The 21780-nt window shown below is 42.8% G+C and overlaps 1 protein-coding gene across 4 annotated transcripts; it reads right to left on the reverse strand.

Moving 5' to 3' along the window:
• Window positions 1–1124: 1124 nt before the first annotated feature.
• klhl13 (kelch-like family member 13) lies at window positions 1125–21391 on the reverse strand. 4 transcript variants are annotated; one of them, XM_088278876.1, is made up of 9 exons: window positions 21309–21391; window positions 20194–20264; window positions 12513–12584; window positions 9665–9806; window positions 9337–9469; window positions 8609–8805; window positions 7564–8359; window positions 5446–5559; window positions 1125–2050 (listed from the first exon to the last, which is right to left on the reverse strand). In XM_088278876.1, the coding sequence occupies exons 2-9, from the start codon at window positions 20244–20246 to the stop codon at window positions 1563–1565; spliced, it is 1995 nt and encodes a 664-aa protein (XP_088135002.1). In that variant the 5' UTR covers window positions 20247–20264; window positions 21309–21391; the 3' UTR covers window positions 1125–1562. The 4 variants fall into 4 exon arrangements, with proteins under 4 accessions (XP_088135002.1, XP_088135004.1, XP_088135001.1 ...); XM_088278878.1 differs by lacking the exon at window positions 12513–12584; XM_088278875.1 differs by lacking the exons at window positions 20194–20264; window positions 21309–21391 and adding an exon at window positions 17394–17748.
• Between the last annotated feature and the right edge of the window lie 389 nt (window positions 21392–21780).

The following is a 21780-nucleotide window of genomic DNA, read 5'->3' on the forward strand; positions in this document are numbered from 1 at the left end:
TGTGTTGCGTGAACATGGACGGTGAGATAGTAAGGCAACATTTTCATTCTGCAACCCTTGAGTGAGACGTCACGGGGGGCGAAGTGTGAAGGTGTCAGGCTGCAACGTCGCTTCCATAAAAAAAATTTAAAAAGAAAGTCACCATAAGTATAAACTCAAATGAAATCTGAGCCGGCTTGTTTTGACCGCAAAGCTGATTTTATTTCAGGAAGCCATTAACTTCTTCTGGCAACAGTTGAACCTTCTGCAATCTAACGGAAGAGCATTTAATTGTTCTGCCTGTCATTATAGAGCGCCAGCATTTAGATGAACAAAGATTCATGATTTATAGTCAATAAATCATTTTTGGTCATCTGTTGATCTCTCCGGGCACAGTGGTTTTCTATAAAAGATTAAAAGATTACCTGTCTGATAGTGTCGATCTGGGTTGTCAAACTAAATCTCCTGCGCGGGCCACATCGTCGTCGTCATGATTATCCTCAGACGGCTGTTGACTGTGAAAACAAAATCAATGTATAGTAATTCATATTACACAAAACTATTAAAAAAAAAGGCTTGTAATATCCTTTAAAAGTTAGTTTTTTTTTTATATGCGGATTTTCTACCAAAATGAAAAGAACAAACAAACCCATCAAGAAACAAATGAGACAAATTATTGATGTGGTGGGCCAAATCTGTCCCCCGGGCCTTAGGTTTGACACCTGTGTTGATAGCTGGTGCAGGTGTACCTAATAACAAAGGGGAACCAGCGGCAGGACAGTAATGTGCAATAACGAGAGTATAATGAGGATATAACGGCGTGGCCCAAACTCACCTGATGATTACGCAAACCTTTTGTTCCCGCTAACAGCGTGAAGTGCTCGTCTCGGACACCATATGTTGCTATTATGGATTTAATCGGCTGGGAGCAGGTGGGCAGACTGGGCGACGCTTCCGTCTGTCGCAGTGCCAGCAGAGGTAGAGAGCGCCAGTTTCCAGGTAACGGCGGTCAGCGGATTGTTTACACCGGCAGTAAACAATCAGCAGCTGACAGGTGTCGCTGGGAATCGTTCCAATCAATCACAGTGAGGAATCGGAACATTTATCCGAGCAATCCCGTTCCCCGTAATGATGCCACAAAAGGCTTCTTACTTTGAAAACCATCTTTATTAAATTTAGAAAACACCACTTTGTTAACAGTTTTGTAGCAATCGATGGAAAGTAAAACCGAAGGAGTGCTGTTTAAGCGGGCCTGGTACGGAGCCCTGAGCTCTTCCTGGTAACCTTCTTCTCCGCAACGCGCCTGGAGACGTACGACAGGCGGCAAAATCAGGTAGAAAAGTTGATTTGCAAAGTCCCTTTTCACGCCAAGGTATTTCATGACGCAATATAAACAGAGTTTGCAACACGAAGGTGGAAATCGGGTGCCGTTAGTGTAGCGGTATGTCGGTTTAACCGCTTGAGGAGCTTCTGCACAACTGAGTACTGACTTAGTCCGGAAAAGGAAGTGCAAACAATGTCGATGTGTGTTTGTTAAGGTTTTTGGGGGTGTGACCAAAATAGGGCTCCCCCCACATCACTCATCAAGGTGCTGAAAGCGGCGACTCTCGGGACGGCGAGCCCGAGATATCGTCAAGCGGGAACACTGTGAGCGTGCAGGCTCGAATACCGCCGAGCGACTCGGGCAAGTCAAACACTTTGTGCCACTCGTCTTTCTCGGGGTCGTACTTCTGAACTATTTCCACCATGCAGCGATTGTTCCACGAGTATCCGCCCACCACGTAGATCTTATTCTCAAACACGGCCACGCCCACGTCGCTCTGACCTCGCAACATGGCGGCGATAGGAGTCCATAAGTCCAGGGCGGGGGAGTAGTACTCGCAGCTGAGCACGTCGTCGTAGTCGCTGGTGCCGCGGAAGTGGTTGCCGCCGATGACGTAGAGGCGGTCGCCCACCGTGCACATGCAGTGGAGGCCGCGCACGGTGGTCATGGGCGCCTTCTGAGTCCATTTGTCTGCATCTGGGTCAAAGCACATCAGCTCCTTCTGAAAGGTGTCGTGAGTGATGCCGCCTGGAGCGAGAAGAGAGGGCTAATTAGCCTCCATGCCAACCAGCGCAGGAGGAACGTGTGATGCCATCAGCCTATCTGACTCAATCGCTCTCGTACATGTTGGTCAGCGGGCCGAGCAGATGAAAAATATGGTCGCATTCAGTGATGCCATAAAGGAGGTGGAGTAAAAAAACAAAACAAACTCAAGTCATTTGGCATTCACTCTCCAGTGAACTGATGACTACAAAAGCAGAGGGCCACAATGTGCTCACGCAAACATGCACAAACAGACTGTAGACGTCGAGACGCACAAAGCTGAGGCAAAGTGGGGAGGAAAGGGAGGGGAAGAAAAAAAAAAAAAAAACAGGACATGTCTACAGGGAAGGCTTAAAATAAAGAGGAACACAATCCCAGCATGCATTTGGGTAGAAGCCAGCCCATCCCCGCCCCACTCGCACCCCCCCCCCCAGGCAGAAAGACACTCGGAGCGAGAGCGGCAAAGATTTGCGGTGAAGCTACAGCACAAAGCGCTTCGGATGCTGCCCACAGATCGCGTGCGCGCTCGAGTGAAGAAGTTTGAGTCGCCTTTTCGGATGCTGCGATGGGGCGCCTACTCAAGTGATCAAGTCAGACTTTCTTTCGTCAACTGGCCCACACATTGAAGGCGCTGGCGAGAAATCCAGCCAGTATTTAGTCTTGCGACTGCTTTTCAATTGCGCGTCAAAACTCAAATTCGTTTACATGTTGAAAAAAGGTAGATGTTTCATATTTAAATTTTTAGATCGGATTAAAAAAAAACAAAAAAACATGAGAAAATAAGTGACAGTCACAATACTGAATTTAAAAGCCGATTTTTTAAATTTTGTATTTTCGATTTGAGCCTCAAAATGCGTTACGAAGATTCACTTTTTCACTTTCTGTGTTCGATGACAAAATGAGGATCAGAACTTAGATTAGATTATTGATTGCCAATTGAAAACGGAACGAACCAACCCATATGGTTGTGTTAGTCTGGAAAAAAATGTTTTTTGGGCGACCAGAAGAGGAAATCTCGAGACTAATTCAATCAAGAGACTGATGCATTTCTGTATAGGTGCTGCAATTTTTGTTCGCAGCAAACTTTAAATGAACTCAGCGGTTTTAAATGCCTTGTGTTTGGTGGATTAGGCATTACACAGCTATACAGAAAATATTAATAAATGTTTTTCCTTCAATCTGACAAGTAGAGAAAACTCAGTCTCTGGTTTTAGTGCAGGACTGTACTCTTTTGTGTGACACGGATGTGATGGAACAACAAATTGACAGCTCAGTTTGCATCAAATCAAGTCAAGGTTAAGTGGTCATGTTTGTGTTCCTATCAGATGTGTTTATCATTCAACTGTTGCCCCACAAAGGTAAACATGCTCTTCACATGGCCAGTTTCAACTTTAGGCTTAGAATGTATGAGATCTTGCAATAAACGCAATCCTTGAAAAGACACCAGAATGGATGATTTTATATAAAAGTGCTGCACAATCATCCTTCGCACCTCCTCAGTCAGCCCACTTGCTTGCCGGAGGCGTGTTGTGTGAAAGCCAACACTTAACCTCAAGTAGAAGCCATTTTAAAGGAATCGCTTCATGAAAGAAATGTTCAACTTTTCTAAAACTTGTCATTTGAGGAAAGTTTACCCACTGGAGCCCAATTGGTCATGCGGTTGACTAAAAAAAAAAAATTTTTTTAAATAACTGGCTTGAACCGCAGCACCCCAGCTTGCTGCCCCTGCCCTCCAGAGGCGGCGTGGCTCTCGCTGCTCCACTACTCGCATCTTGAACTGCGCCACAGCACTTGAGCTGTGACGGTGCGTGTGCTGAGTGCATGTGTCAGGTTCATCCCGCTGACAGAATACCTTCCGACAGCCGGGCGGCGCGGCCATACAACGGGAGCTGATCCGCTGTGACAGACCAACACAGAAGTGCACTTCAGCGTGGATCACCTTGCAAAGCGGCTCTAATCCGCCCCCGAGACCCCACGGTGCTGCAGGGCCCCGGTGCAACAGAATTCCGCTAATTGGCCATTTACCTGCCTTTAAGCATTTAAGACTTTTCCAGAAGCGGTACTTGAAATCTAATGTTGGTGACTCAAATTCCTCCTGCACTAATCTAACTAAAGCCACTCATTTTATTCCTCTTGCTCTGTGTCTTTATTTTTTATCCAGCGAAAGCAAGTTGGATGCATCCGAAAAAAAAAAACTTGTAAGCAAAGTGTAGGCTGAAAAACAAACATTGCTCAAAAACTAAGGCTCATCATGTATGTTGCTGTAAAAACACGATGCCCACAGCCAGTGCAGATTAACACACAGGATCTTCCGTGTGACACCTCCCACACAGACTTCATCCAGTTATCGCATCCCCATACCCCATCACACACACACTTCCGATTTAAAAAAAAAAAAAAAATGCTCAGGATTCGTCACACAGAAACTAGGGCTCATCTCCATAGCGCATGATACGCTCGTTTCAATCCCATGAAGTGAACAACTACGAATGTGACACCCAAAATGAAGCAAGCGAAAAGACCAACGCTAATGTCGATCATTACCCAGCAAACAAGATTTCGCAAAAGATGAAACAGTTTAAGGGGTTACGAGGCTTACATGTCTCAAAAATAAAATCAGCCTCTTGCTTTGTCTTGTGTCTTATGACTTTCACTTCTACTGCTACTTTGAGCTCTCTCGTCCGATTCTATCCAACGAAATTGGGTCTTACATAACCAAATCAGTGTGTTCACACCTGACAAAGCGAATTACACCAAGTGGGTAAAGTAAGAGATTAAATCAGACTACAGAACGCGGTGTGAAAGAACCCTTTGGCTGTGTTCACACTCGCACATTTGGTGTAGTTGCAACGAACTGTGGTGAGATTGCCCTGAGAGCGATTCATTTGATCAAGTGCGACCACTATGGTTCTAGACTTTGTCCAAGTCAAGGAACATATTTGACTTTAGAAGAATCTTGCGGCAGCGGTAAAAGAGGAATAATCCAAAGCCTTAACAAGTGTATGAAAACGCTGACATTTCAAAAACTCACGGGACTGTTAAATAATTGACTCAGGGAGCAAATGGGTTCATTCCGATAAAGACATATTAAGGAAAGCTTCTGTCAGGCAAATGCACCGTATTAAAAGAGCAGGTGTTAAAAAGATGCTTGATAAGCGGCGAGCAGAGACTTGAAGTCGCTGTCGTCCCTGGCGTGCCAAGATCCTCTCAATGAGGGATCCTCCAAAGGCTTGCACTCATTTTGCAACCGAACCAACCAACGGAAGAAGAAGCATTTGCAGCTTTTAAAATAAATAAAAAATTTTAGTTGAGTTATAATAGTTGAGATGTAATAGCGCATTTAAAATGAGAAACTGTATTGTAAGACGTTCGCAACTTACCTGAAATATACATATATCCACCGTACACCGTCCCAGCATGTCCATAGTGCGGCTCATTCATTTTGGCGACATACGTCCATTCATTCGTCCTGGGGTTGTAGCACTCCACGGTAGCTTCAAGACGACCAAGGGAGAAAACGGCAACGTATTAGTACAAAGTAGGTCAAGACACAAGTGAGGAGGACAAACAGCAGCAAATGAGGCCTTGGAGGGTCTCAGCGTGGGAGCTGAAAACACAACTTTAAAACGCGGGCGGCGCATCCTAAAAACCACATCAGCAGGGAGCAGACAGGAAACTGGAAGATGGTAAGATTGTGCAATCATTTCTATCAAGGTTCCCGGGGATGTTTTCAGAAAAATCGGCAACCATCTGGAAATGAAATCATGTCATGCATTGAATGATGTTTACGGGTAACTCAGTGAATTTGACAGGCTGTTCCGTGAGTTTGTGTGCCTCTTGTGTCAGTCTCCATAACACGAGAAGAATTAAGCGTGGAGCTCTGCAGAACATCGAGAAACGGCTATGATATTGTCATCGTCCCTTATTAGCAACGCGACATCTGCATAAACTGAAAAAAAAATCTCTACAGCAGGCAACGAAAACACGTGCAATATTATCTTTGCAATGATGAATACTGACCAGTAGCAACACAACACAAGACTATCAAACAACAACACTTAGTGGAGCATCGAATACGTCTTGTGTCATTTTCCTGACACGACTAAACTTGGAGAAATAATTTAATTAGTCCGGATATTTGCTGGCGAGTCTTCTCCACCCCGTGGGCAAGCAGAGGGTTTCTCAGTGGGTGGGACGGATGAATACTTTGCCCACTCATCATTGGTCATTAAAAGTGACCTTGAGCTGTGCACAGAAGCGTACGGTTGCTCAAAAGAAGAAGTAAAAACATATTGAAGTGCACTTTCATATTGGAGATTTACACCAGAACATTCTCGTTCCTGGCATGCTTTTGAGTTATCAGATGAAAAGCCTGATTGTTATTAGCGTGACCTTAATAGCCTGCAGGGTTTCCCTCCCCCCGCCCCCTCACAAATCTTAATGGAACCAGTGGGCAGCCGAGAGACAACGGGCAATAGGAAAGAAAAAAAGAATGAGCCACGGTATTTTTGTGACCTTCAGATTTGGTCCAAAACACACGGGGGACAGAACACAGTAATTGGATCGGCAAGCGACAAGTGTTCTGTGGAGGCCGATTAGTCTTAATAATCTCAGGGGATTAAAAAAAGAGGGAAGAAGGAGGGAAAAAAATGCATAGCGTTTAGCTTTAGAGATTGCTTTATTGCAGAAGAGCACACGCGCCCCCCCCCCCCCCCCCAAAAAAAAAAAAGAAAACTGACTGACGAGCACCAATAAAAAGAGAACCTTGCTGACTTGGAACACTCCGCTTGATAAAGAACTATAAGAGAAGGTCATAAAAAGGATCTGATTTAATCCTAAAAGACCATTAAAAACAACTTGACATATTCCAATGACCTTAAAAGACTTCCAGTCACAAAATGAAATCTCTCATTGGTGACACTGAGGCTTACTACGCTGTAATTACTTTGCCTACCAAAATGCCTAAAAGTCTGGCCAAACCCACAAAACCAACAATGTGGTTCAAAAGAACATCGAAAAAAAATGGATCCAATTACAATCACTATATTATGCCTTTGTTCTTTTTCAACTCATATTCACACAATGAATGGTAGGACCGCAACCAAAGAGTTAAAAAAAAAAAAAGGGACTAGCGAGACAATTGGAAGCAGCAATGGGCGCGCAACCTGTGAATTGGGCCGCTGCTTTTTAGTCTAATTACTGCTTCCAGGGTGGCCATTTAAAAAAAAAAAAAACTTCAAATATTGGATGGAGCAGTGTGCTCCACAATTCCCGAGACTCCTTTGACGATGTGTAACTGGTTATATAATTTTTACACCACTATATGGCTTTTTTTGTTCAACGCATCTACTTTTCTACAACTTACAGTCTACTTACTGCATGTGAGAACGGCGGTTCATAGTTGCGGTTTAAAATTCAATTCCAGCACAACAGTAGAACAAAATATACAACGCGCACACTCATATAGAAGCAGCTGTCATCCACAGCAACAAACTTACCGAGCTCCCCAGCCGCATTCCTTCCACCGACAGCATAGAGGTGTCCCTTGAGTGCGCTGAGGTGGAAGAAGGTCCGCTTCTCATTAAGGCATGCCACCTGCATCCACTTGTTATAACGAGGGTCGTAGCGGAACACCGTGTCCACTGCGGTCTTGCCTTTGGTGTCGTAGTTGCTTTGGCCGCCCACCACATAGAGGAAGTTGCCAATGACAGCGATGCCGTGTTGGTAGCGCGGCGCGTCCATAGGCGCCAGCGCTTTCCATTCGTGGGCCTTCTCGTCAAAGAGACGCAGCTCCTTGCTCACCACCAGCTGCTGCCGCAGGACGCCGCCCAGCGTGACCAGGTGGGCGCTGTCCGAGCGGATGGCTGTCCGTTCCGATTGCATGACGGGCTGCATATAGGGCATCATTTGGTAGTTGCTAGCTTCCAGGAGAAGGTTGACGCACGTGTTGTCAGTGCGCATAAAGTCCACCGTCTGGACGTGATTGATGAGCTCCTGCGGGTTCATGAGGGGGAAGCGGATGTTCTTCATGAGCTTGGAGGCAAAGTCCATGCGAGTGTCTTCGTAGCGTAGCCAGCGGCAAGCGGCCTTGAAGAGGTCCAATTCTGTGCAGTGTTTCAAGCTGTTGCTGGACAGCACAAACGCCAAGCGCTCAAACGGCAGCTTGACAAACTCGCCCGTGCCCAAAAGCGAGGGGAAGTTTTTCAGAATGAAATTGTTGACGTATTTGTCCACCTCGGTGAGGTTATATGTGTTAGCGATACGGCCCACCTCGACGCAGTTGTCGAGAGAAACCTGTAAAGTTGGATGAAGAGAACAACATTTGGTATGACGACAGATTGGAACTGTAGCTTTAAAAAATTTAAATAAATTGATTTTTTTTTTCCCTACAAACTCTTTTGGGAGTTCCGTCCAATAGAAATAATGTAAACGCACAACTTCAATTCATTCAAAATGGTTGTATGTAGCTCAAGAGAAAAATGCCATAAAGTACCGTACAACTGGTGAAAATATCGTGCTGTAGTAACGCACACGCTTGCTCACCCCAGATATAAGAAAGACTTTGCAGAAATCCAACACCGGAAGGATTTGTAAGAAGCTGGCTGCCTCGAGTGTGTCTTGCAGATTCTCCATGTTGAGCGACAACTTGGCTGTGTAGATGAAGTCGATGATCTTCTTCAGGCCTATTCGGTTAACTCCGTGGAGCTTGATGCACATTAAATCCTGCTCTTTCATTCCACCTGCATCAGGGGCAAAGCAAGAGGATCAGCAAAAAGTAGATTCTGCCACGCAACTAATACATAATCTTCTTTGACTGACGGCTCTGTGAGCAGCTGCACCCAGGCGATGCTTTAGTCTGGAGGATAAAGAGTTTGAATTTGGCTTTATACAACGTGCATACCATTCGTCAAAAAAAATAAATAAAATATTTGGGGCTTTTTGAAACCAGTGTCAGTCGGTACATATAATTCTGCACCAAGAACTTTATCGCAGCTCATTCTTAATGGCTTGGCATTCAGATTCTTACAATGGTGGAGGTTGGAACCACAGGGTCACTATTAGTGGAACAAGTAACAGTGACATAACAGGTACTGTGTCAAAGAATGGAGGGCCTCATGAATAACAGAAAAAAAAGGATTTACTTGAGAACACAATGAAAGCAAAAAAAAGATGAACCAGCCATTTAATGAATCATGGAAGCACATCCCACGCACAAATTATAGCAGAAAGACACAGGAGGGAGCAAATATCCTGAGTCATTTCTGACCCACCTGTGAACATGGCTTTGAAATAGTCCGAGGATGAGGCCATCATCGCTCGATGAACGGGGAAGGCTTCGTCGCCATCGCCAGCAACCAGCGTGACATCGCATAGCAGGCCCTCTATCCTAAGCTGGTCGAATCCCTGCAGCACAGAAATGACAGATGTTAGTGTGACGACTATTCAAAAAAACGGTGAGCCATTCCAAGCTTCCAATTCTCGTTAAAGAGTATTCAATATTTCATACAATCCGGCTCTTAAAAAAGATGCGATAAATGATGGAGAGAATAATTCCGTTCTCATCTCAAGGTTAACGTTGAGATTGAATCGAGCTCGCACCTGAAGAACCACTGAGCTGTGTGTGTTGCTTGTGAAAAAACGCGTGTTTCCAGTCTTTGATGCCTGAAGGTGAGCGCAGATGCCCATATCACCGTAGCCCAGAGCCACTTTCATGTGAGTGTCGTCGTCCTCCACGAGGGATCTGTGAAGAGAACGACAATTTGATTTGATTCGTGCCACTTCAAATTCCACAGTGGACAGTCCGCTGCAGCTCCACACCAAACAACTTGGAGAAGCAAAACCTGCTGATGGTCATACTGTGACATCATTACAACAGATGAAATGGCATGGAAAGTCAAATTATCGCCGCCATCAATAAGATTGACACTTTAAATAATGTTTTGAATTTTATATATTGGTCAATGAATAGAGCATCTCAATTATTTTCTGTTACGCCCCCCCTAGCAAGAAGAAAACATTTCGCGCCACCACCCACTCTCCGCCGCAACTATAAATAATAGCATTTTCGCCACAAAACAAACCTACACCGTCCAGTTAATACTCGCTGTGCACAATGAGCAAGGAGAGCGCCACTGCCAACTACTGGAGTGGATGTGCAATTACACTTTATTGTAGTTCGGAGGGAACAAAACATGCTCCCCAGGTTTGCCAATTCAAGCATTTTCATAAAGAGGTCATTCATTCCTGCTCCGTCTGCTACTTCAGGGATAATCCCTGTTTTCCTTCGACTGCAGAAACGAGTGAAGACAGTAAACGGCAACAAAAATAAAAAATTAATAAATAAAACAAAAATCAATTCATCCCAAATCATGAACAATTTATTCAAACGGGGACATAAATGAACAGACCATTCGCAAAAGGGCAACAATGGGAAAACAATCCATTCTAAATTCCACTTGAGGGGATATCAATAAATGGTATTTTATCTTCATGCTAAAAAAGTGACCTGACGAAATGTGAAAATTGTGGTACGAAAAGGATGAAGATGACCTTCAAGCAATGTTCAACTCTTAACATTTTATGTGGTCCTCACCACAGATCAAAAACCTTCGTTTGTTTGAAGTGATTTGTAGTTCATGGCACACAGGATATGATTGCTTGTGATGTGTCTCTAACCTTTTGCTGACCTTTATACATGCACATAAAAGATCACAGTAAAAAGACAAAACGTAAGAACCATTTCCATTGTCTGTTTCCAAAACCAGGAGCAGCTCTGCAGTTTTGACATTTGCACGATCCGCGGCATCTGCATAGCAGCCCGTAATAAAGTGTGACACACCGAACGGCCATGAACATGACGTCAGTGCATGTGAATAAAACGTGCATTACCGAAAAGCAGCTTTAAACATGAACAATTACAAACATAGAGCGAGCATGCTCAAATGACCTAGGCGACTTTTCCCTTCCTTAGCTTTGGAGCTGCTCTCCAGAGGTTTCTTGATTGCGCTCGTTTTTAATGCGTAGTGACATTTTTGTGTCTAGACTCAGGCAAGAAACTAATGAGCGCAAAGTGCAGAGATGTGTTATGAACAAAGAACATTATTTAACAACTGGCCCCGGACATTATTGCACTAGATTTTAGAATTAAGAAATCTTTCGAGAGATCTTCATTTTTCATTGTAGTAACTTGATAAAAACGACAGCGTGTGATGCTATTTGAATCAGTTGCGAGTGGAGCAACGGATCATCATGCACCATGGTTCGGGCGGGAAAAAAGACGCAATCACGTTAAGGCAGTATTTCTCAATCGTTTTCTGTTACTCCCCGCCCGCCGCTATCGAGCTCCTGTAAGTGGACAGGCAGTATTTTTGAAAGAATAAAGAAGTCAGTTTATCACCGGAAAGGATCCCGTACAACGGCCCTTCTATCTCCCTTACGTGGACATTTATTCACACCTTCAGTGAATACAAGGTTTAAAAAAATATATTACAGCTATCCTCCGCTGGATAAGAAGATTGAATTGTCAAGGGTTTCCCCACACTAGCGCCGTTTGGTTGGCCTGATTTTGATCAAATATTGTTTTAGAAAAATGTTTGGCTCAGCATAGCAGTAAATCTGTCTCAAACAGGCTCTCAGTCCCTAAGCGAATAAACGTCAAACGTGCATTCCCAGGTGCTGAAACTTTATTTCAGCGTTTTTAAACCAGAATGCTTCGGAGGGCTATTAAATGTTTGATGGGATATTGACAAACAATAAAGCTCAACCTCGTGTTCAATTAGCAGATTTTGGCTGATGCAATACATCAAATAACAGAAGAAAATAAGACGTCTAAAGCTGCTCAACTAACAATCGACAAATCGGAGGCCATAAAGCCCAAAAAGTAACGTTTCTTTCCAGCGCCTCCCAAAGTGATGACAATAAACACACAGTTCATACAACAACACATGATTAAGAAAGTCAAGACTCACTATCAAACACAGTCGTTTAGAAATTAAAGCACGAAAACAGCAGAACCACAACGGTTGAAATAAAATGACTTCAACTCCTTGAGTTATTGGGAAATAAGAGAAATTTTTGTAAACGACAACGCCACAACTATTTGTGTTCAAACTTTGTGGTTCCACTGTACGTGCGACTAGGCATGGTTACAAAGAAGCCAATTACACAATGGGCATGTGATGGATAAACAACTAAGCTTGTGGCTACTCACTACACAATCGACGGAACAGCAAGTCTAATGGGAATTTGTCCAAAGCAAAACAAAAGCACACGGAACAGACGTCACTGCTACCACGACTCGCTTGAATCGTTTTTTTTTTTTTTTTGTTTCTTGAAATGGAGGTGAAGGGTCACACAGGATGGCGAGGACAACTAGCAGGATTTGACACCACCACTGCTCGAAACGCACGGTGATCACAATCACAGGAAGGACACCATTTACATTTACCCTGTCAGGTGGTAAGGCGGACAGGCGGCGAGGAGAGAGTGGTTTGTCCACACCACAAAGGAGTGTTGGTGGCTGCCGGAACGAAAACAAAGAAGACAACAGCTACAGCATCCAACATGAGAGACGGAATCTCTTGCAGCGGTTGAAGTCCATGTTTAGTCGCTCGCCACTCATTTTGACGTATTTGCTCATATTGTGGCAAGGGGGCATTGATTTACTTGACTGCAGGTTGGTCTATTAGTGGTGGAAGGGGATCATTAAACATACTTTTGGATCAACAAGGAATATTAGATGACTTCTTCCTCATTTTCCAACCAAACAGATAATGATTATCGCTATTACAGTCAAGTAAAGTTAAAACAAAGTCAAAAGAACTATTACGGAGAAATGCAGAGAACCCCGGGCAGACTGGGACGAAGAAATAAGTAGTCCCCGGATGCCAGTACATAAACAAAAGCGATCACACATCATTTAATGCCGCAGGGAACTTGTTTGAAATGCGTACTTTGTAGTAAGTCTCTGAATTGGATTTCAAGCAGAGAGACTCGCTTTGGTGCTGCTGTTTTGGTTCGCAGAGTTGGCAACAGACACGTTACGGTCACATTAAAAGTTGCATGTGTTTTTGTAACGTGAACACGTGCATAAAAATATCAAATTTAACAACAACAACAAAAATCCGCTTTGGGCATCACGCCTGTAGGGTCAAGGTAGCCTAAGGCGGTTTGCATCTGCAGAAAGAAAGTAACCCATATTTATCAAATTTGAGAATAGAAAAAAAAAATTGGAAGTCAAAGAAACCACTAAAAAGTGTGAAGTGAAATGAAGAAATGACTAAGGAGGGAATGAAAGTGGCAGTGTATCAAATCCCCTTCATGTCAGTGGAAAGCTTAAAAAAACCATCCTTCCACCAGTGACAGTTTAAGAAGCTAAAGTCAACTTGGCTTTTCCGCGAGATGACAGTGGCTCTTGAAAGATTTATAAGAATAGCTTTGCAGTCTTTCGTTAGCTAGCTGCGAACCAATCGGAAGGCGTTGAAATCATTTAATTTAAATTGGGAGGCATATGACAGACAACGCTGCGCTCCGTGAAACTTAACACGCCCGCAGGGACATGTTTGGAAGAATGTAATTGAAAAATGCTGTTGATGAATGCTTCATGTTTGTTCAAGGACAAATGCAAATACTTGTCATCAAATGTTCTTACAGTCCGTTAGAGGTTTGTCAACTACGTGACAGGATGGAAAATGACAGTCGAGTTAAGAGCAATCGACAAACTCTCTCCAACGCGTTTGACTTACACACGACGTATTGTGCGCGTAAACTCAATCGCTCGCATTTTTCAGACCATCTGCTCCCTTTGTGTACATTTCATAGAACACAAGAAGACTTTTTTTCTTTTTTTAAATAACCCAACATCCCTAGCCATACATTCAGGCATACCTTCCACCACAGAGGAACTCATCCCGGATCAATGGCGGCTCAGAATAGCAACAATGCAAAGGCAGTTGAAGAATGCAGTCCAACATCGACTTGATGACAGCTAAATCTCTTTCAATACACTCCAGATAAATGTATTCTGTTTTTTTTTCGTCATTTCAAATGATCCTGCTTGGATGCTGCTTTTCAACGAGCTTCCACCTGCTTAGATGGCGATGACACACTTCACCCTGCTGATAAACTGAAAACTCAAAACACTAACAGTTCAGTAAAATTTGCGCCAAAGGCAGCTGGACAAAAAAAAAAAAAAAAAGACACAGCCTTGCACTATTGTTGATAAATGTTCTGTCTCACAGCCTGATTCCTTTACTCATGTCCAACTATATGACATACACGTAGGCAGATTGTGCATGATCATAACCATCATCATGAATTCACACAATTTATTCTGCAAAGAAATTAAAATGCATGATAACTTATTTGTAGATGCAATTGGGTATTCAGAATTGTCTTGTAACATACGTCAGAAGACTCAATTCTTCTACCAATTAAGAGAAAATTCTCCAAACTGAACTAGATGAATAAAAATAAATAAATAAAAAAATCCCGGAAACTATATTTACCATATCATCTCTAGTTAATGTTAATTGCTAATCATCAGAATATCAACATTTCTCCTGAGTATGCTGACAAATAGTGCATGGGTGGCACGTTTAATGAAAAGAAGTGCTTTTTGTGGAGCGTCTCAAAAGAAAAATGGACATACCTGAAGCACAAACAGTTAAGTGGGGGGGTGTGGGGGGGCGGGGGAATCAAAGGCTTGCGTGTGGGTGGCGTAGACAATCTGTCAACACGCACAAAATGCTAAATCAACCTGACGGATACTGCGGCAGGAAGACAACCCAGAACAGGATGCGTGCGACTAAAAAAGACACGGGGCGACCGAAATAGCGCTTGCTTCGAGATACTTTACATTTTTAGGAACAGATATGAACACAAGTTGTCACTGTACCACAACCGCAGCAAACACAGCGATATTTTGACAATGACATGATGCAACAAATGTTGCCGGTGCAGAGCAGCAGCATGGAGACGTAATTGCTTGACAGAAAAATCTCTATTAAGGGAAGAATGTCAATCCAGAAATGAAAGAGATCATTAACATTGTGAACGAGTAGAATGAGTGAGCACAGGGCAAAGTGTCGTCTGCTGTAATAGTAATGATGAGCAATAGGATTTAGGTCTGGGTTCTGGGCGGGCTATTGGAAATAATTTTCTTCGAGTGGAACCGTTTGTTCTTTGCACTTGCAAGCAAAAATGTGCCTCTTTTATTATTTCTTGATGAAGGGAAAATGTTTTTTTTCTTTTTTTAATTAGATGATATTTTTATTTCACCATCAAACAAGTGAGCTATGTAATCAGACGACTATTTGTTGAGGGAAATGTTCAGTAGTTTAATTCAATTTCAAGTTCTATCTGCCAAAAACATTGCAACTAATTATTCCATCTATCTCTTGCCATGAAAATGCGTTTTTATTTATTCAGTAGATGTGAGATTCAAAGAGAAATTGATAAAAAAAAATAAAAAAAATCCTGCAGCGCATATTGAGTCTGACGATGTCAGCTGTCAAATCAACGCCATTTTGATTATTTTTGGAACGCAGATCCTGTACTTTGATTAACAGATCAAAGACCCCCGGGTTGGAATTGAAGCAGGTTTCTCAAACTGCGCGAACCGTTTGCCTGAGTGACTGCCAAATTCATCACATGAGCGCAAGCACAAGAGATTCGGCTGCAGTACGAGTGTCTGACAGGCACTTGAAAAAACGACTTGCGGGAAAACTGTCAACTGTAAAGTCCGCTGTATCGTACAATAATTTGATTTGCCCACATTCGCTAGTTTGCAGAACAAAATGAGCCCATATGTATTCAAAACCTTCGCTGTGGATATAACCTTTACCCTAGCAGCATGCCGATATAAATATCACTGAAACCTCAAGGGCTCCACAGTCAAGGACCTGCAAAGAGCGACGTTTCACCGACCACAGAGTAACCTATAATTGGGGGCCCGATATCAACCTACCCCAAAACACAGCTTACAATAGACACGTTTCAAAAATAGCAAGCGGTCTGGTGAGACGGAGTGAGGTGGAGCCTCGGGGCTTGACATGCTTCGCTTGGCAGTGTGCACGCACAACCTCCTTAACAAGACACGCAAACGCCATCCTCGGCCACTTGCGTGCGCTTGATGAGCCCTCGTGCGGCTTGTTGTCCACTAAGAGACATTCTGACCAGACAAGTAGACAAGTAGTGAAATCTCGCTGCATTTTTTTTTTTGGGGGGGGATTTTGTAGAAGTGACTGAGGCGCGCTGCACAGTGAGGAACAAACAGCAAAAAATAATAATAATAAAAAAATAAACGCCAGTCACAGACTTCCAATTCAACATATTGGAGAGGAAGATTGAAGATACGGCAAGATTAGAAAATGTGCTCGATGGTGATGATGGGGTGGCTGGTTGTTTGATCTACAGAACATTATAATGAATCTGGGTGGAGGCCTCAATGGTCACAACTATTGTGGCAAGCGGGTACATCTGAACAAGACAAGTCAATCGAGTTCAAGTGTAGGGAGAAAACTTCGGATATATTCATGAATAAAGTACCAACGTGAATCAAGACTTAATAACAGGCAATGTGTGCACATCTGTCAACCTTCGAGCTGCTTCACTGGTGATTCTTGTGTCAATTTTTTTTTTTTAAATAGCGTTGCTACAGTGTTGACGGTCTTTAAAATCACAAAATTAAGCTTTTAAGTAGCTCAAAAGTAAATCTGTGCAATAATTGACAAATGCATACATCCACTCGAGCAAGAAAAAAAAAAGAAGCCAATACAATTATCCAAGAGGTAGCCTTGCTTGCCCTGCAATTATTGAAACCCACACCCTTATTTTTACTCCTTCCACCCTAAAACATAACGAAGAGGACCGTTAGCGGAGAGCTGATGAAAAGAGGGCAAAAAGAGAGGGCTGGCAAAAGGTTGTGTGAAGACCTTCTGGTCTACCCTCCCCCCCCTCTAGAACAGTAGCAGATGACAATAGCTTCTAAACCAGGGCAAGCCAGACATCCTGACAAAGGCAGACTCCTCCCAAGCCGGCCAGTGCCCGTTTCCAAATAAACAGAACCACAGGGAGACAGCAAAAGTCGCGCATGTGGTCCTTGCAGTGACCAGACAAGCAGCGAATTGAGTGTTGCCCCCAAGGCGTGTGCCAGAGAAACAACCAAATGCATGCCGGACAAGGCGAATCTCTTGAAACGCGACAACCCTCAATCACATTTACGGAACCCGAAACTGAAACCCAAAATGAATTTTAATTCCCCAAAAGTGGGAAACAAACAGAAATATCCCCACATTCACGTTAGCGCTCAATGAATGCGATTACTCACATGTAGGCAGGTGAAAGCGGTGAGGACCGGGACGTTTTAAGGACTGGCACTGGGAATTTCCAGCTGACAGGAGAACCGCTTTTCCATTTCAACGGCATGTTGTTGTCACCAGAATGGTGCTAGAGCAATACCAACAGCAAAGACCATTTCCATGCGAAGCTTCTCAATGCAGTCTTCCATCCCACTCCTGCCCACACCATTAAAGGGGGAGGGAGAGCAGTCGGCGGCGGCGGCGGCGACACGAATACACGGGTGGAGGCAGTGCAGGGTTGTGACATTAGCGGCAGCGCCAAGAAGCCAATAGATTGCATCCACCGCGACTGCTCGCCTCGCTGCATAAGCGGCAGTCTGGTGGTAGGAGGGGGAAGGAGCTCAGCCTCGCAAGGGTTCAGCAAGTGTAGCTAAGCAACAGCGCCACCTTGTTAGCACAGTTGTGATTACCGCTTTGGTCATGCGACGGCATTCTTTGAAGCAAACAGATTAATCAAACATTATTGTTGAATTGCTTTGGACTAAAATGTTGCTTTTCGTATGATGTACAATTACAAAGTGCCAATACAGTGGCACCTTTGAGGTAAAACACAAATCAGTTCCGGCATGACGATTAATCTCCAATTTGGTTGAAACTTGAGAAACTAATGTTTGTTTTGCATTGTTTTTTTTTTTGGAAGGTAAAAAAGAAAAATGAAAATCACCTCTAATGAACATTCATCAATGGTAACATTTTATTTTCATCATACGCTTACAAAGCCATATTTAATTCTGCACATCTTATTGAAATATATAAGTGTAGCCTACATCAGCAGGCTTTTCTTTTTAGTTTACAATAACTTCAGTTTCATTTCCAGGTTGCCACGCTGTAGCCGGGCAATTGACAGAACCCAGAATGTTTTTTTCCCCCTCTCTGGTCCCATTTTAAATCCATCCCTGTTTTTTTATACTCTCCTCGTCCAAGCTAGCACTAAGCTAATTCAGCCCTCAGGGCCGGCCGGTGTCCAATTTTGCAAACGTCCTTTCGTTTGTTGCTAGGACAGCATGAGAGGCCTAGCTTTGGCTTATAGTCACTGACTGCTTAACAGTTGAAAGACTGTTACTGTTATTACTTGCAAGCGTTCAATTGGAACGTAGCGCATATGTAAATTTCAGGCATGTGCATTCCCCACACAGATATGTGCCACTTCTCCTCCTCTTCACAAATTGACTGCGGCCTAAAGTGACTTGGGACTTCATTCCAAATTTGAGATACATCACATGCACATGAACACAGCACAGTGGAGGTCCGCAAATATTCCACTGTCGCCGGGTCAAGAAAAACTTTGCTGCCCCATCTGTCATCCCCTCACTTATACCAGAAGTCATACGCTGACTATCAGCTAAATATAGCCAGCGGTAATACTACAAAGCTCTGAACTTTTCACATACAAGCCTCGGAGGCCTTTTAGAACACCGGTGACGAAAAGGTTGCGCAACAATTGAGGATCAACTACATACACATTTTGGTCAACATGACTCAACCCGAAACATTTCCATTAAATATGAAGCAAAATGTGAAATAGCATGGTAGTATCTTAATTGAAAATAGACAAACCAGTCACATCATGACAATATTGTGTAATGATAAAAATGACAAAACTAGTTGAGGTAACCAAAATACTTGACAAAGCCGTACTGCTCTACGCCACAGCAAACGACAACATAATTTTTTTTTTTTTTTTTTACACAAGTACCTTGGCGGTGTCACTCAAAACTGAGGATTGTTACCGTCTCAAAAGCAATTTCTGTTTTTGATTCAACTTTATTGTTGGATATAATTACATTTCCCAAGTGGACATGAAGTGGCATTTTCACTTCCTGTTGGTGCAATTGCCTTGTGTTCCGATATAATTGAAGCCATATACTGAAGTGGGTTGCAATTCTACATTACCATATTATCATAATGCCTCTAGGGGAAATTCACATCACACTGCAATCTATTAAATGTTGCACAACACAGAGAAGCAGACACCACTCATGAAGGCATGCGAGGAGAGAGGTGAGAGCGATTGAGCATGCAAGCAGCGCATATTCTCTTGCAACGAGCGACCAGCATAATATTTCATTATTTGTTATGAATTCTGTGAATTGTGTGCAACTGATTGTTGCTTCATCATATCAATGGACTAAAAGTCTCCCTTATTTTCTTTTTTTTTTCTGGCAGTTGAAGTTTTTTTTTTTTGTCTGGCCATTTTCCAACTGTTGTGAATGGAGCTGGAATTTAACCAGGAAGTAACAATCAATTGTTTTTTCAAGATACGTTAGTCAAAATACCCAACATTTCGGTTTTGATTGATATTACTTCCCATTAAATCATCGTAGGTTTCTTTAAATAGTTACTGGTCACATCACATTCAAATAGTTGCTCTTTGGCTAAGACCAGTATTATCGATAAAGTAGCAACATTCACACAGGTTGGAAGGGATTCCACAAGAAAATAAAACCACTAACTTTCCATCAGGCTATAACTACTCATTTGTCCAATACTTCTACTGTAGAGATCCTTAAGCACGATCCTCAAGCATCTTAACGCCTAATCAGGTATTACCTAATTAACACCTCTGATTTCACATGGAAGCTTTTCTCCAGATGGTATGACAGATTTACAGCCAGGTCAAGACAGGCCAGCAAACCACTGTACTATATCGTCAACCTTTCATCAAAAATTGATTGCATCTGCCTTAATTGAGGCTTTCATGTCAACTCTCTCATTAAAGTTTAGTAATTATCACTTATTTGCTACCCGTGTAATAGCATTGCACATTACCTGTCATGCAGTCCAATGGGCATTGCGTCCCCTCTGTGCACAGGGTGCTCCATACCCTTGCCAGGCCACACCTTTTGAAACAAAACAAATATTTTCAACCAACGACATATTCAACATCAGTATATCAAAAATAGCGCAGGCAATATTCAAGAGTGAGTTTAAGTGTGGCCCATGTTTTAATGTCTTAAATTACCTGATGGCAACTAGTTCAAAGAATTCCTTCCACACTATTGACAGTTGACTTATCATGAAATTACAATCCAAATGCTGCTTTTAGATTTGGAAATACTCTACTCATCTAGGCAAGTCTACGCGAATTGGCAGTGTTTCAAGTCATCTCACAATGAAATGTGCCATTTTTTTTTTTACCTCAAGGCTTGATTTAGGCTAATAAAATCTAAAAATATCTGTCCGTTGACTAGCATCAAAAGCGCAAAATTCATCATCAATGGAAACGGCTCCGCTGAATTCGAACGCGTCAGTGACTCCCAACATAACCAAATTAAAGTTTGTTTTTTTTAACCTTTCAGTGGCGCAATGCAACGTCTTGCAAACGCGAGAGAAGCGACGGTCATGCGTGCAAAGGGAAAGTGTACTAATGAGTTAGCTAACTTGTTTATGACCAAAGAAAATTGCCGTTCGAGCTGGACGATGTCAACGAGTCGATTAAAACAACACATCGTCACATGAGCAGCGCTGTCAGGCTCCAATAAATGTCATTTTTCCGGGCATTTGCGCTGAACGTTGCCACCAGCCAGCAGGCTAATGCTAACGGCATAGCTAAGCTAACTCGTCAACGTTTATTATTAAGATAGCGCAATAAACGTTAAGAACAGTCGACCGTGATGTTGTCAGTTGTGTTTACTGGTACATTTATATATATATATATTTTACTTTGGTAGTTTAGAACTGTTAAGCAAGCTGGATCTTGACGTGAGTTAGTTGGTCGCATAGTTAGTTGCTACTTGGTCCGGTTGACTTGTCTCGACCAATTAATGGACAGACTAGTTGTCAACCTGTTGTCTGTTGAGTTAAATATGTTCGATAATAAATTCGATTACGGTGTGTGTGTGTGTTAAATCCACTCCATAAACTTTAAATGGTAAATTCCATACCTTCAACGACGAGGTAACGCTGACTGCTGTCCTTGTTTTCCTTCCAAGCCCTCAAATCCACTTAGAGAAACGGAGCCGCCCATTTGGTTTTAGCCAATCGGATTCTCGGTTACTGGTGAAGCACGAGCATACAAACTTTTAATTGGTAGAATAATATGGCAATCTTTTCTTATTGGTTCAAAACTTCCGTTACTAAATACAGTGTTTCTCATGAGACCTGTTCATCCTTTTTCAAAAATAAATATTCCTTTAATTATTAAATAATATTCCTTTAATTATTAAGGTACAGATCAAGACTACATACATGACTAACAACACTTAGGAGGAATTACATTTCCAGTCAGAACGCAGAAAGTCCAATGTACATGACGTGTGATCTTGAAACAGGAAACGTTACTGACTTTTACTTTGAAAAACACAGAGGCTAATCATCTGTGATTTTCAAAGTAAAAATCGTAAATAAATATACTGG

Source organism: Idiotropiscis lumnitzeri, chromosome 17 (genome assembly GCF_059441095.1).
Source record: "Idiotropiscis lumnitzeri isolate Australia: NSW breed Sydney's pygmy pipehorse chromosome 17, RoL_Ilum_1.0, whole genome shotgun sequence".
NCBI lineage: Eukaryota > Metazoa > Chordata > Actinopteri > Syngnathiformes > Syngnathidae > Idiotropiscis > Idiotropiscis lumnitzeri.